The sequence below is a fragment of the Gadus chalcogrammus genome, chromosome 1, assembly GCF_026213295.1.
Source record: "Gadus chalcogrammus isolate NIFS_2021 chromosome 1, NIFS_Gcha_1.0, whole genome shotgun sequence".
Taxonomy (NCBI): Eukaryota; Metazoa; Chordata; class Actinopteri; order Gadiformes; family Gadidae; genus Gadus; species Gadus chalcogrammus.
Window position 1 is genome coordinate 15,388,786 of NC_079412.1, and position 16,405 is coordinate 15,405,190.

Sequence of the window (16,405 nt, forward strand, 5' to 3'; positions counted from 1 at the left end):
GCATCCCTGTCCCGCCGCTTCCCACCCTGTAAACGTTTATGACCCCCTGGCGCAGATTGCCTCTGAGATTTGAAGGATTGGCCCCCTGTTGACTCACAGCTGGATGGTGACTGGCCAACTGCTTCTCTATCTCTCTCTACCCTCTCTCTCCTTCTCTCTCTGTCTCACTGCCTGTTTAATTTATTTATTAGTAGCCCTGATTTCCCCTTTCCTGCTAACAACTGAAATGGGCATCTTAACTTAAAAAGTTAGGCATTGAAATTAAATGCTACCACTGTGATTTCGGGGAGTGCTCACACAAGGGCTCACACAAGGGTGGGGGATTTAAGCACTCCCCAAAAACACAGTGGTAGCCGCAGTGCTCCGTTACACAAACTCATAATAAGCAGTGAGCCGTAGGGAATTGACCAGACAATCTCTAGTCAATCAGTGGCTTACTGGGACTGAGAAGCGGACACAGTGGGTGTCTTTCCATACATACAGTATGTCCTTGTTTAACCCCCACACGCTCTATTGTTGTTATTGGGAGCACTTGTCATATTCACACATTAACAAAAGCGGGCCTGTTGGTATGTTTACCTCTGCACAGGAACCACTGGGCAATTCTCCGTTAAATTACAGCCATGTGTGGGCCAACTGATCTCTCCCCCTCACCCGCCAGCCTCCCATTAATAGAGCTTCACACTCTTTCACACTTCTTTGGGGCTGGGCCAGTTCCTTGTTGACCGTTGTGATTGCTATGAAGTGTTAGGGAACGAAAACCACACAGACTTTCCTTTGTCACCCTTAGATGAAAAATACATGTAATCATTTATTTTTTTACGCTTAACATTTCGCATTTCACTGCAAAAGCTTTAACCTAAATTGCTAGAAAGGCAAAATGCACAAAGACTTGTTTCTCATAACAAAGTTTTACATAACAAAGAAGCTTTGCCCAGAGATGGAGAAAAATGCTAAATTGTATAGAATGCTGGGGAACATAAATTCCCGCAGCCCAACCCCCAACGTTCTCCTGGTGTGAGACAAATAAACAGCCACCTTGTTATCTCTGAGGACTCACATCTCTGAGTTTTAACATCAGAGTCATTGGTAACTCCTGTGTCACTGACTTGGTTCCCTGGATTTAAAGACAGAGTCATCAGTTTTTCAAGTTCCTCAACTCGTTTGGTCCTCCGTGATTAAAGACGTTCATCAGTACTTCCTGTGTCTTCAACTGGCTTGGTTTCTATGTGTTTAAAGACAGATTCATTACAACTTTCTGTGTCCTCCACTGACTGGGTTCTCTGTGTTTGAAGACAGATTCATTAGTACTTACTGTGAAGGCAAGTGGATGGTTCTCTAAAGACGGATTCATTAGTACTTCCTGTGTCCCCAATTGGATGGTTCTCTCTGTTTAAAGAAAGAATCATCATTGCTTCCTGTTCCTCAACTGGCTGTGCCTCAGCTGGCACAGCCAGCACACATTAATTGCCAATTGTTTTTATTTATTTAACATATATTAACGTGTTTTTATTTTTTATAATGTGCTAGCATCAATAATATATATAATTAATAACCTCAATTTATACATATCTAAATCATATTTAATTATATAACCTCTAAACTTTCAAACTGCAAGCCGTGCATAGTGCTTTTCAAAGCTGCAGAGTTAGAAGTACATAACATGACCTTGGATCGACAGAAGTGAAATGTTTCCCCCTCAGTTCGCACTGCCTTTATTGTACACTGACCTTACCAAATAATAGAACAAAATACATGTGCTTCTGAAAAGGATTACCATTCAAAGGAGGTGCTTTTGATCAATAATAAAAGCCACACCATAGCAATGACTGCCTTGCAGCCTCTGTGTGCTGGATAATGCTGTGTTTAACTGACAATCATAGAAGACAAAAGAATGCGCTCAGATGGATTCGGAAAATGCCGAATGGGCCCCTTTAGCAGTGATTGTATTGTACAACAACGTCCTACGTTGCTGTAACACTGCTGCCACAAAGCGCCAATGTTGACAACAATGATGTACATTGATTTTGAATTAATACTTGAAAGCAATAAGTTGGAAATCAATAAAAGCAGAAAAAGTCAGTGCCTTTCTTTGCACACTTAATCGGTTCCTTTCGCCGTACATTTTGATGTTATGTTACAAAATGTTACATTTGAACATTTTACATTGATTAACCAATTACCAAAGTAACCAGGAAGAGCCCACTGAGCCTGTTAATGGGACCAGAAATAGTCTTGTTCTATTGTCACAGTCCCAGTTCCTGCTTCAGGAAATGTCTTCACTTCTTAATGTTTCTCTGCTACAAAAACACTGGCTAACCATGGTTCCCTTGCAGGCTGTTCTCTGCCGTAGGTCGGTGGTGGAATGGTCCCTGGTTTAATACAGCGCTGAGGAGTCTCCATGAGCCTCCAAAAGCTACCACCAATCTCCAGCTATCAAGAGAAGGCTTGTAAATGCCAGAAGTTCGGATCTCAGTATTACTATAAAAGGCGGTAGAACTTGCAAACGGGTTCATACATGTTAGTTTTATGTGCCTCAGTAATGGTAAAGTATCCTAACAAGAAATGTGTAAAGCAAAGTAAAGCAAAGCTATAGGCAGAAATGTTATGGAAATGACCTTCATGAAAGCATGCTACTGTTAAACCATCGATTCCGATATTAGGGTCACAGTTCTCGACCCCCCTACAATGTCAACTAAAGTTTCACCCTTGAGCCAAAGAATGCTAACATGTTTGAGGACATTACCGCGTTAAAACCTGCTATTCAATCAAGAGTTTGTCTCCCATATGCTTTGTCTCAACGAGACCTAATTTTAGAGTGAACCAGTTGTACCTTAATTGGACAGAAACCAAAACGACTGAAACCGAAGGAACTGGTTTTTAGGGCCCGGCGATGAGACACATTGGAGGGTACGGCTGTGGGAATACTGAAACAACTGGAGACAGGGGCAGCAGCCCGTCAGGCTGGAGTATGCCATGGCTTATATGATGCATTTGTTGAGAACACTATTTACGGAGTCCATCTGACTTAAAGGATTTTCACACAGATGTGAAATATCTCATCCTTCTTAAATTCCTTCTTTGGTCCTTTCATCTTTTACTGAGTCGTAATAAACGACACATGTTCAATTCACAATTCTCTACCAAGTGTTCAGTTGTCTTTGTTTGTCCACCTCAAGGCCAGTGTTGTTACTGTCGGAGGGAGATTCATTGGGCCATGCTTTGCTTCCTCAAAATAGGCATGTTTTCGCCATCCTTTAGAAAAGGGTTAGGATATAGAAAATATCAATTGAATGGCAACCTTCCATCGGTTGTTTTCTGTCTCCATTATTGACCACTGATGAGGCTTTTATTTTTTTATTTACTGGCCCAGGTCAAGGTTTTTAGAAGTCATTTGTACTATGGATTCTTTATTGTCATCTTGGAACACCACCGCTGTTGAGTTCAACATTTTCCAATACAAATATACACGCAATCATTTCCTGCAAACATAAATACAGCATGAATATAAAAAAGGCTTTGAAAAATACTTTGTGGCGAGGGTGAAAGGCAAAGAAATATAAGTTGAGCTTAAACCATTATCATTTTGAAGGATGAATAAACACAATTGCACAATTCAATTCTGTTCCAGATCTCAATTTGAGTGTTAGGCTCGCTCTTTATTCCATATATCACATTTTTCTGCTCTGAAGGAAGGCAATATAGAGGAAATTGGTCATGATTTGGTCAACAAGTGTGGATTTATGGCACAACTGCGAACAGTTTACATTGTTTGGATTGATTGTAGCAGAAGCAGTGCATTCAAGCATAGTTTCCTATTGGGGTCATAAACTGTCTAGACAACTATCCCCTCCTTTCCACCTTCAACCAGGGCCCATAAGAGCAATTGTTTTGCCCAATGTATTGGGTTGTATTTGTCTTACAATTATCACATATGGCGTCATAAAAATCCCCTTTCACATAGAATGAAAGAATTTCCCATTGCATGAATGCTTAGTCATGTATATCAGTGTTCCTGTATACTCCATAGTATCCGTTTACATTCACATTTAGTCATTTAATAGACCCTTTATCAAGAATACCTTCCAAGTGACACTTGGCATATAATCTATAGTAAAGCAACTTTATGTCCAAGCCCTTCATGACAACCACAAACCACCAGATTGAAGCATAGCTGCTCATACGTTTTTGAACTTTGCAGTATTATGATATATTATAAACACATTCTGTGCTGAATTTGAATCTATATTAACCAAAAGGGACGCCATCCTCCCACCTATTGAGATACAATTAGTTTGATAGATATTTTGTTTGATTGTTTGTACATTTTAGGTCCTCAATTAAGCCTTCTGCTCCCTTGCCGGATCTCTTTGCAAATGAGAAATTACTAATATCTCGCTGGTTATATTCATATATTTCTATAAGAAGGTATTAGGCATATACCTGTATATTGGTTAATATTGTGTTCAGTGGATCATGGATCCGTGCTTTTGAGGAGTGCTGGTCTTCAGCTTTGATGACATGAGCGAAGATGAGCTGCAACAAGACAAAATGGGTTGGACCGGTCTGTCTCTTAATGAGGGCAATAAATTCTTTTCCACCCTTAACATTCACCACAACCTCATGGACACACAGCACGACAGTCCCAACCGTTAACATTAAGTTCAAAGCTAATGCTAAAGACAAATGGTGCTTGTCATAAACTTACTTACCTACAGTTTTCCCTGAAGTGGATAGACATTATCTGAAAGGAAATAAGGGGTTGTTTATTATATTCCCCAAAGACAAACATGGAAAACAAACACCTATCAAGGGTCCAAAATGCATTAGTTGGCATAGCAAAATAAGTGGTGGCTTAATCTACAGATTCAGCTTTGTGAAAACACAGGTCATATTGTTAAGCATCAGCTCAGTTAAGTTAATTTGCGTTAACCGAATCTATGTGCATGCAATACTCTATTGTGTGTGGAACATTGTCATTAACATTCAGGGTCGCTTTTTACACCAATTTCAATATAACACAACTGATCTTATCAAACAAATAACACCTTGAAGGCTAATATGAATTAAATACTACAAAGTCCTAAATAAATATATTTATAGGCCTAATATATCTATAAAAAAAACATTGCTATGATCAATGCTATGATAAAGGATATTAGTATTTTTTTTCTGAGGAAAAATTGAGCCTCAACAAAGCTCTAAGAAAAACACACAATTATCAGTTTTAATCAAACTATTGGTAAGACATATATGAAGCAAAATACGTCATTTGTAGGCCTATTTGGTTTGAGACCAGGCATTAATAATCCAAGATATTTCACGTAAAATATCAACGAGTAGGCCTATCTAGTTGAAAAGTCAGTAGGGAAGGATTTACTTTACTTCGAAATACAAAAAGAATCTTGAAGAAGGGAAGAAGTGTGGACTGGTGCTCCTCCCTCGTCCATCCACTAGTAGCGCTCCTCCCGCCCCCTACGGCCCCTCTGCTCTTCTCATCAATAGCACCGATTTGAATAATGTGTGAGCGCTTGGACTAGAGCCAATCAGCTGTCAGGGGGGCATGATAAATCGCAATGCATTATTGATAATAATAATTACGTTGACATGCGCATTTCTACTTGAGGGGCTAATTTCCAACCCGAAGAATTTGGAAAGAAGGGAGAAATATTTCAGGACTATTTGCTGCTGATGGTTGCACCATGTCGAGGCGCAAGCAAGCAAAGCCGCAGCACATCAATTCGGATGAACCCGGCTCGTCAGAAATAGGTAAGAGAGTGGATATTTGGTTTGTGTCCGCAGAGTTTACTGAAAGTTTGCTCTAGTCCTCTGCTGTTTCTAAAGTAGCACTTTTAACTTAGCTACCTTGCATTGTTCTCGCACTTTGACCTGCAAAGTGACCCTTGCTGTTGACCAAGTTTCGGTCTTTAAACTGTCTTCTGAGTTTTTTCATCTAGCGAAAGTGTTTGATCAAAGTGAAGATAATGGGCAGAATCTTTTTCATTCATCGTTTAAGGACTCCGATTCTCTCGGACGAGTTCTAGTTGCTCATCGATAACTGATTATGGAGGCTCGACATGACCACGAGTAGGCTAATTTACCCGAGTGGAAATTATTACAGTTCACTTTTCAACTTTTAACCAAAAGCAGGCATTCAGTCGTGGTATTCCTCTCGTTTTGTGTTTTGATTTAAAGGACTACCTTTTGATTCTGCTCACGTTACCTTTTGGATTTCCAAACTTCATAGATTTGTTTTGTGTTGCCAGTAGCCCGCTGATGGTACAAGTGGCATTATATAGTGACTATTAGTTATATTGAGTTTGCATCAAATCATTTTACATTTTTGTCGTGTAGTCCTATAGGTTGGGTTATTTTGGTTTATATAATTGGAAATTGCCCTTTTGTATATTCGCAATGTTGGTGCTGGCACGACAATATGCAAGTTTCAACAAGGTTTGTTGTAGTGTATTTAACAGCACGTGTTTATTGAGGTTCTGCTTCAAAAAAAAAAAAGTTTGCAATTTTTTTCCTCCCTCTAAACAAAGGTAGTTTACAAATCCGTATGAAATGTGACTCGGGAGTAAGCTGACCTAAAGGCAATAAATCCCCTAGTTTAATGCATGACTGTTTCCTTTGGTACATATGGGGAGTGGTGGGGGGATGGAGCATTCAGCTCTTTTTTGAGACGGGGAGGGGGTGCGTTTGGCGTTGCCCTATTTAAACCATGTCGTGGACACATTTCCTGATGACACAAATGGGAACGCTAACAAATGTCCACATTAATAAATACTACGCCCCATTACTATTTCTTTTTTTTGACCATTTTCAATTCTCTACCTTCATTGATCTGCCAAGTTATTTCAACTATGAACCCTACAATAGGTGACCAGAATCACTCATCTAGATTGCGTGCCACGAAGTGGAAGTGTTTTTTAATTGCTAAAGGCCTATTACTATATATATATATATAGTTGGATCTTTTTAGATTTAAACACCACTAATATCCCCAGGTTTGACTTACGGCCACGTCTTTTGTAAAGTGTATTTAATGAATCATTGATGAAATATCAAGGACAAGGTTCGCCTATATTTTCAAAAAGAATGCGGGAGTCCGTTTTTCTTTCCCCCCACTGTATGATGCCTGGTGAGCAATTAACAACTCTACCATTTTTGTGTGAGAATGCAAACAAGTAGGCTACTTGCCCCTCGCTGAGTGCATTAGCATTTGACAATGCCCATACATAGGCCATTTGAGGAATGCACCATGGTGAGAAGATTCGCTGAATAAAAATGTATTCAAAGTTTAATTTGGCTAATGTAATTTACTTTACATTCAGATTGTTCTTGTAGGCAAATTAATCTCGCCAGCGTTCATACCAACCTTGACGTATGTTCAATGTCATATTAACCACCATATTTGTTATGAGCATGGGTTAGTCAATTGTGGAATAATCCCAAATGATTTGGCATTGTTTGTTGTCGGTACCTTGGTCCTCATGTACTTTTGAAAAGTAGATGGCGCCCTCTGCTGGACATCGAGATTCCATGATTATTGTCCTAGTATAGAAATTTATTTTATTCTAGCTACCTTTGTTAATTTTTAAACAAACCACTATCAATGTTTTCATTCACCACAAACCTGCTCTTATCAAGATTTTGTCTTTTCTTATTTTAGGAGTCACTTCATGTGGACAAGCTGAAGAAACAGGACGGGAGATGAAGAGATTCAGAATGGACAATACCAAGGTCTGCAACAAGTGTTGCGCTGAATTCTTTGATGAGACTGAATTCCAGGAACATGAGAAAAATTGCACTAAAAGTCAACAGGTGGTCATCTTGAGGAATGGCTATGGGAACGGGGTTCCGGAGGACCATTCACAAGGTTCTTCCGATGGTGCAAATAGTGACCCTGATGATGGCCAGTCAAGCAGTCACTCCCTATCCAACAACCATACAGAGTTGGCAGACGAGATCAAATCGATTGCAGAGGAGTCGGGTCAAAAAGACAGAACAGAGATGTCCCCCAGCTCTGAGATGACGTTCAGATCCAGCAAGATGCAAGATTCAAATGTAACTCTAGAGTCAATGAGTGCCACTAAGGTGGCTGTCACTCAGCATTCTTCAAAACACGCGCATCTGTCGTCATCCAAAGAGGCGCTGCAAACCATACCAATGATCTTGGAACAGTTGGTGTGTCTCCAGCAACAGCAGCTCCATCAGATCCAGCTGACGGAGCAGATTAGAATTCAGGTGGCCATGATGGCACCTCAAGGTCTCCACTCGGCTCTCGGGGCCGCAGTGGACCCACTCAAAGCCCTCGGTGCCCATCTCTCTCAACAGCTCTCTGCTGCCGCAGCTCTCATAGGTAAAAGAACAGGCAGTCAGAGCCTCTCCATGGAGACCATGAAGCAGAGTCGACTACCTCAAATCACTGGTATCCCCACCTCTTTGACTGAAGGACTGGGAAACTTCACCACTAAAGCTGACATTTCAAAGGGAGTTTCAGACCTGGCCCATCGCCTACCAGCAATTTTGCCACAGACTGCCGGGGTCAATGGTTTCCCCAGCCCCTTTGCTGGCCTTCAGGCTGGTATTGAGGCCTCTAAAAAAGCAAAGGCCAAGATGCTGAATCTTCCTTCCGAGTCAAAGAATAGCGAGTCACCATACAGGCACAAGTGCAAGTACTGTGGCAAGACTTTTGGAAATGATAGCGCTCTGCAGATTCACCTGCGTTCTCACACTGGAGAACGGCCTTTCAAATGTAACATCTGTGGTAACCGCTTCACCACCAAGGGAAACCTCAAAGTGCATTTCCAAAGGCACAAGGAGAAATACCCCAACATCAAGATGAACCCCCATCCTGTTCCAGAGCACCTCGATAACATTCCCACCAGCAGTGGCATTCCCTATGGCATGTCCATGCCCTACGACGAGGCCAACCTCACCGACGTGAAACCAGTGGTCGGCAGTCCAATGGCTGGGCCCCACCAGTCATCTATACCAGGGTTGAAAAATCCATTTGAAGGCATTATGAGTGATCAGTTCTCCCTGAGGCCCTCGCCATCACCAAGTGAGTCTGCATCGCTTTCCTCAAACATGTTTGGCCACGACGTGGGCTTCGAGCAGATCCAAGATTCTAAAGATCTGATCAGAGCACTGCACCACGTCAACGGCGGCGGCCAGTCGGGAGATCAAAGCTCTGGAACGGCCAAACTCCAGCAGATGGTCGACGGCCTGGAGAAGAGGACCAAGGATCCCAACGAATGTGTCATTTGCCACCGGGTGCTCAGCTGCCAGAGCTCTCTCAAAATGCATTACCGCACGCACACGGGCGAGAGGCCTTACAAGTGCAAGATCTGCGGCCGTGCGTTCTCCACAAAGGGCAACCTGAAGGCCCATTACGGGGTGCACCGGGCCAACACGCCTCTCAGGATGCAGCACTCTTGTCCCATCTGCCAGAAGAAGTTCACCAACGCCGTGGTCTTGCAGCAGCACATTCGCATGCACATGGGCGGGCAAATCCCAAACACCCCCGTGCCAGAGAGCCAAATCGAGGCTGCCGAAGCAATGGATTCCGTGTTGGACGACGAAAGGTCCATGGATATCAACGGCTTTGATGACAGTATGGATGAGCCAGAGGAGGAGCTGCATTCCAAAGAGATGCCGACCGAAGTGTCTCTACCACCTCCTACCACTGAAGAGCCAGCACACCAGCAGCCCGCTCCTCTTGCATCTCCCTTTTCAAGCCTGGAGGTTTTAAAGGATCTCTCCTCCGCTCTTTCACTGAAGCGCCAGAGCAGCACTGCCTCAGAAAGTGAGGGGACGTCCAAGGAGTCTCCCCCTACGTTGCAAGAGCAGGTCTTTCACAACGACCGTAGTCCTGCCATCTCGGAGGCTGCCATGTCCTACCATTCCTTCTCCCCCTTAACAAGCATGGCCAATGGCCACACAAAGTCTCCAGACTCTGAGGATGATTCCCCACAGTACGCTTCGAGACCAGACTCTGATGGTGGTGCTCAAGAAGGCAACGAGTCCAGTGGAGCCCTTGACCTCACAGCCCCCAGCAGCTTCGTCCCTAAAGTTATTAAAGACGAACCTGGCCTGCCCTACACAAATGGAGATTATGGTAAATATGTTTTTTGTTTTTTTTGACATATTTTACAGATATTATTATGAAAATAATGCATTGTTGTTCCTGCCCTTAATATAATCTTTCTTTTTGCAGCTCACCTGCCTTTCACCAGAATGCCCCTTAGTCTTGCCGGTCTGGAGATGAAGATTCCTCCAGAGAATCCCCTGGGGGCCCATGGCTTGTTTAGCTCCCAGCTGCCACAGGGAACTGGCATGACGTCATCCAACTCCAGTGTGTCGCGAAGGTCTACCAAACAGCATCTCTGCAATGCCTGTGGCAAGAACTTCTCATCTGCCAGTGCCCTTCAGATCCATGAACGCACTCATACCGGGGAGAAGCCCTTTGCCTGCACTATCTGTGGGAGAGCTTTCACCACCAAGGGAAACCTAAAGGTATGCATCCTCTGGCACGAAAAGCTATCACCTATTATTTTATTAACACAACTTTTCAACAGAGCATTAATTATTTTTTGTTTGTTTCTAGGTACATGTTGGAACCCACATGTGGAACAACACTTCGAGGCGTGGCCAGCGTATGTCATTGGATAATCCAATGGCTCTGATGGCCATGGGCTCCGAAGCGAAGATGCAAGAGATGATGCAAGCGCCCAAAGAGTTGGGTCCTCCAGCCATGAACTTTGACCCATCACTATGGAACCAGTACGCGGCTGTCTTCAGTAGCGGCATGGCCATGAAGACCAATGAGATCTCAGTCATCCAGGGGGGTGGGATCCCATATCCTGGTAGCCTTGCTGGTGGGCCTATGGCTGGCTCTACCGGTGGCCTAATGAAGATGGACGGGTCCCACTCTGGCCTGCCTGCTTCCATGGCTGAAATGGAAAAGAACGGCTCTGGTGGTGTGTCAAAATCACAATTTTCCCATTTTATGGAAGAGGGTAAAATCGCTGTCAATTAGTCATGAAGGTTAGAGCCAGTTACGCCTGGAAACTACCTGTACAATCAATACTGAGTAAATCTTTCAAGGTGGAGAGTCTGTTCAGTCATGCAAATCATAAGTGTTATTTGTAGTTGACCTATAACTACTGTAGCTGTATTTACTTTTTTAACATGCGGGTATTTTTTGTGTGACTTGTGTATCCAGATGTTGAATGTATAACTACTTGAAACTGCTACACATTGTCTTTCTGACGTGCTTTTGAAGGATTTTCTCTAGGATTGGGAAACGTTTCAGGGTGTGACTGAATATGGATACTGTGTTGTAGTGTTTATGGGAATAATAGTGTGCTTAACCATATTTCTTTGTACATGACTACTCGCTTTCCCCTTGTGTGCTATAGATTTTATCAAATTGTACAGTTTTTTTGCTTTTCGAAAAGAGTCAGAAGTTAGAGTCTGAATGATTCCAGCATTTTTTATTTTAACCAGATGCCCTTTGTCATCCAATTGACACAGATTACAAACTGGTTTTCACATGGTTACTGATGCTGAAATGTTGGTTGAAATGTATAATCTTTGTGCCTAATTCAAATTTATCTTGAATGCATTTCAATTACAATAAAGGCCCTTTAGACTTATACTTAAGCATGTCTTACAGTATAACATTGCATTTGTTTTTTCTTTTTTTTTTACCCTTTTATTACAACCGTTTACAAACTGATTAAAATGTTTTTGCTACTCCATTCTAGTCCTCTTGTAGAACTGTTGGCTGAGCTACAGAATGTTCAATGCTGTCGTGCCTGCACTTTATTTATATTTTCAAATGTTGGATTTACATTCTATCAGTGCATTTCAAGTCCCATGTTTTTTTTTGTTCTTATACATGCATTTCATGTTCTACTCGGGGATAGCAACTCACTTTGTTTAACTAACTTGTGAATTTCTTTTTTTTTTGACTTTTTTTTTCGTAATCTGCAATTGTTCATGTTCTGTAAACTCATTATTTATATTACACAAAAATGTGATGGGGGGTCTATTCTACCTCATTTAGCTTATGATAGGTTTTCATTCTTGCCCCCCTTATATCAATGCAGAATTTTCATTAGCTGATACATTCGTGACGCAAAATATATTTCATCCTCAAACTGAGTTCAACAGTAATGAATGTATCACTGGTCACTTTACACAAATCAGAATGGTCAGTAAAAGTTTACGGCTACTCCTGCTGTACATTCCCCATTAATATGCATATGCCACGGTGTGCCTTTCCTAAAAAAAGAAATAATAAAAAAAAAAAAGCTTCTGAAACAGTTAAGTAATGTCTAGCCGTTTTACATGTTTACAATGTATTGTTTCTCACTAAGTGTTACTTCCAGGTCTTTAAAAAATAAAATCAATGTGACTTAATGATGGCTTTCCTTTCACATGTTTGGATGGTAGAAGATGAAATGCATTTGGCTACACTAGGTTGGCTAACATGTAAATATAATGCTTTGGACGTATATTGTATATTTGAAAAACTATAACTTTTCACTACAATGAAGGGCAATAATATAATTCCTTCTACAAAATGTAACTTCTATAATATTGGGATGAATTTAAGGTTGGGTTGGATTCAGTGCTGTGTGTTACAGACTCATTACAACCCATTGAAGGACAGTTCTCGAGCCTCCGCCCAGAGCGCAGACAGCGGAGAGATTGTGCTGGAGCTCAGCGGAGGCTGCAGGAATGACGGACAATATTCCTTTACAACCCGTGAGACGCCACAAAAGACATGACAGTAAACACAGGAATGGGTAAGGGTGTTATACCGAATAAAAATCGCTGAAAACGTTTAAATATTTACAACGAAAAAGACCCGGTGTTCGCTCGTCACATACTGTCGATGCTGATGTCATTGTTTACATGTCGTCTTTTCGACATTGTCGAAACAGCTGAACAAGCATTTCTATTCAACATGGCAATTGAACAAATTTGACTGTAATATATAAATTGTAGTGTAGTTATATATATCATTTATTGTCTGACGGCTCCCTTGGCGCTGGGACATCCGTGTTCCGTTGGAACAAGTGCAGCGCGACGCCCATGTCAATATTTGCTCTGTTGACTATGGGATTGTCTCAAACCCAGACGGCTTGCCAACATGTACGCCATGGCGGGTTTAAAATTAACATACGTGCTTCGACACTTGCTATTATTCTAACCCGCCCGGGGTTAGGTTATCTCGGTGATAACCTTGTGTCTGGTGGAAAAGGAACGAGAATAGATGCTAGATGCTGGCTGCACAGATTCTAGGCTGGCGTCTATGGATAGCATCGATGATGTCACCTAAACACATGCTTAAGTACAGTCTTAGTGACATATTTGTTCTACTTTAGCGTAATGTAATCAATATATGTGATATAAAGCAGATGTATCAATTTATATCGAGAGAACGGCTATTATAAATATATCAGTTCTTGTCCGGTCTCAGCTCTGGTTGGCATCACAGGCCTTCATTGACCAGATAGAGAATACTGGTAGTTACCGTTTCCTTAGTTGTCTTAAATTTCACATGTATTCTGGAAGTCTCTATTACAAATCAATTAATGTAAACATGACATTTGTTTCCTTTTGCATCTGATTTCAAAATTAAATAAATATATATCTATATACAAAAGTAGCACAACATTAAATTGATTGATTTCAATACTTTCTAATCGAATGCTACAACCAATCAATCAATGAAGCTGGACTCAAACAATGTCTATCAATACATTCATGATAATTTAAAAAATAAGATGAATGAGATATGGATGCAAAAGGATGACCAGGCTATCAGCTAGACTAAAACAAATATTATATTTTCATGAGTAAGGCTTGCAGATTCTCTCTTCTCACATGCCTAAAAAAAAGGAATCATGGTCATTCATAGAAAAGTAGGCTATGCAGTAACATTCCATCAGGAGTACAAATTTAAATTCATGGCAAATCATAACCGTAAACCTTAGCATAACATCATCTTAATATCCTCCTTTTCATAACAAGTAGCCATAACCACAAAATAACGACATCCTACCTATTTGGACTATTTGGCACTGTTCTCTACAAATTCTTCCTAACGTGTGAATGTAATTGTGAACCAGGTGCTGCCCGGTGTCTGGGTGCTGTGGCATGGGAGACCTCCGCCCCCGCACCGTGTGGCTCGGCCACCCAGAGAAACGGGACCAGCGATACCCCAGGAACGTAATTAACAACCAGAAGTACAACTTCTTCACCTTCCTGCCCGGGGTGAGTGTCAGCCACGGGTCACTCCCCAACACACTCCCCCAGCTCACCAGCCCTCAACACATGTAGGGACTAGTGTCAGACCACAACGTCCTGTAGGTACTAGTGTCTAGTCCTCGGACCACAAAGTCCTGTAGTTTCTAGTGTTCAGTCCTCAGACCTGTAGGGACTAGTCTCTAGTCGCGGACCCCAACGTTCTCTAGGGACTAGTGTCTAGTCCTCAGACCACAACGTCCTGTAGGGACTAGTGTTTAGTCCTCAGACCTGTAGGGACTAGTGTCTAGTCCTCAGACCACAAAGTCCTGTAGGTTCTAGTGTTTATTCCTCAGACCTGTAGGGACTAGTCTAGTCCTCAGACCCCAACGTTCTCTAGGGACTAGTGTCTAGTCCTCAGACCACAACGTCCTGTAGGGACTAGTGTCTAGTCCTCAGACCTGTTGGTACTAGTGTCTAGTCCTCAGTCCTCAACGTCCTCTAGGGACTAGTGTCTAGTCCTCAGACCTGTAGGGACTAGTCTCTAGTCCTCAGACCAAAACGTCATGTAGGGACTAGTGTTTACTCCTCAGACCTGAAGGGAGTAGTGTCTAGTCCTCAGCCCTCAACGCCCTGTTGGTACTAGTCTCTAGTCCTCAGACTTGTAGGTACTAGTGTCTAGTACCCAGACCTTAGTGTCCTGTTAGGACTAGTGTCTAGTCCTCACCCCTCATCATTTGGTTGATTAAACTAATCTCACAAAGTTCTTTATCAATCGTTTTTAGGTGATTAATTAACAAATTTACAACAGTCAAAACAATCTTCATTAGTGGCCGATCTAATGACGCCCAGGAAAACTGGCTATGTTAGCTACTGAGGTCATGTGATCTTATGTGACTGTTAGCCAATCAGAAAAGGACACTAGCGAATTCTAATCTCATTCAATTTTTGCACATATTTAAAGTGTAAAATATGCCTTGTTGCCTAATTAGCAAGCATTCGCAGTATAAGGAAGTGTTCATTTCCACATCCAGACGTTTGAAATCATCTTACAAACTTGCAACATATGTAAGTACTGAAAAAGTGGGCCAATTGTTATTTACAATAAGCCTTGTTAAAAGGTGCAGGTCACATCCTGTATAGGCATGTTTTGATTATTTGCTAGTGTTGAGCCATATGCTCATCAAGCCTCAGGGAACACATTCAAATCGGCCCATGTTAGATCCATATGGTATTATACTAGATGCCAATATTCGGTCACATTTCAAGAATCAATAGAGGCGAGTGGTTGTGGTTTTCGCCCAACAATACAGTCTGTAGTCTAAGTACTGCTTATGCCAGCCACATATTCTCCACCTGTTTTACATATGAATTTGCTTTCCAGACATTCAGTGGTCTTATAGTCTTATGGGATTTTTGTGTATGGACTTAGCCATTAAAAGTAGCCCCAATTTGTTTGAAAGGGATAAGACAAGGCCAGCCCGTTTTTGCATTGCAAAGCGTGGTGCGTCTTTATTGAGTGCAATATCATAAACATATTGTGGAAATGTGTGCACTCAATATTTTCTAGCTTGCCGGTTCTATTTAGATTCAAATTTCCATTCGCATGTAGCAGTAATAACTTTCTGTCGCACCAAAATTGAATTTCCCTTGTTGGTAAACTTGCACATGGTGGTAAGACACAAGAGGGAGTGGCGTGATATGACATGCAATGTCACAGCTTGACATTGCAGAAACAAAAGTATTTGTTTATCGTCTCCTCCCCTGTCTGCTCTTTGAGTTCTAGCTTCTTTTCAATTCTGCTAGTCTGAAATATGGTGTTTGCAGTAGGGAATATTCATTTCATTAAAATGTTCTAATATATTTCTTTACATGAATTTAAAGATGTGCTTACCAAATGAATGTAAAACTCAAAATGCATATGTTTTTGCTTGAATTAAACAAGATATTCAAAAAAGGCTCTTTTGCTTGTCTATTTTGTGTTTGCAGGTTCTATACAATCAATTCAAGTACTTCTTCAATTTATACTTTCTGCTATTGGCCTGCTCTCAGTTTGTGGACGAACTGCGACTTGGGGCTCTCTATACCTACTGGGTTCCTTTGGTAGGTAGCCCTTCATAGTTGTCGTTTTGGAAAA

At 41.7% G+C, this 16,405-nt stretch overlaps 2 protein-coding genes across 2 annotated transcripts in view; both read left to right on the forward strand.

Moving 5' to 3' along the window:
• Positions 1-5,588: 5,588 nt before the first annotated feature.
• On the forward strand, positions 5,589-12,280 carry sall4 (spalt-like transcription factor 4). The gene is made up of 4 exons (XM_056591443.1): positions 5,589-5,769; positions 7,676-10,126; positions 10,226-10,524; positions 10,616-12,280. The coding sequence occupies exons 1-4, from the start codon at positions 5,703-5,705 to the stop codon at positions 11,045-11,047; spliced, it is 3,249 nt and encodes a 1,082-aa protein (XP_056447418.1). The 5' UTR covers positions 5,589-5,702; the 3' UTR covers positions 11,048-12,280.
• Positions 12,281-12,671: 391 nt separating this feature from the next.
• LOC130383658 (probable phospholipid-transporting ATPase IIA) overlaps positions 12,672-16,405 on the forward strand; it is a 29,610-nt gene continuing 25,876 nt past the window's right edge. The window contains exons 1-3 of the mRNA XM_056591444.1: positions 12,672-12,824; positions 14,154-14,298; positions 16,258-16,371. Of these exons, the coding sequence (XP_056447419.1) occupies positions 12,757-12,824; positions 14,154-14,298; positions 16,258-16,371 (327 nt within the window). The 5' untranslated portion in view covers positions 12,672-12,756. The remainder of the gene's footprint in view (positions 12,825-14,153; positions 14,299-16,257; positions 16,372-16,405) is intronic.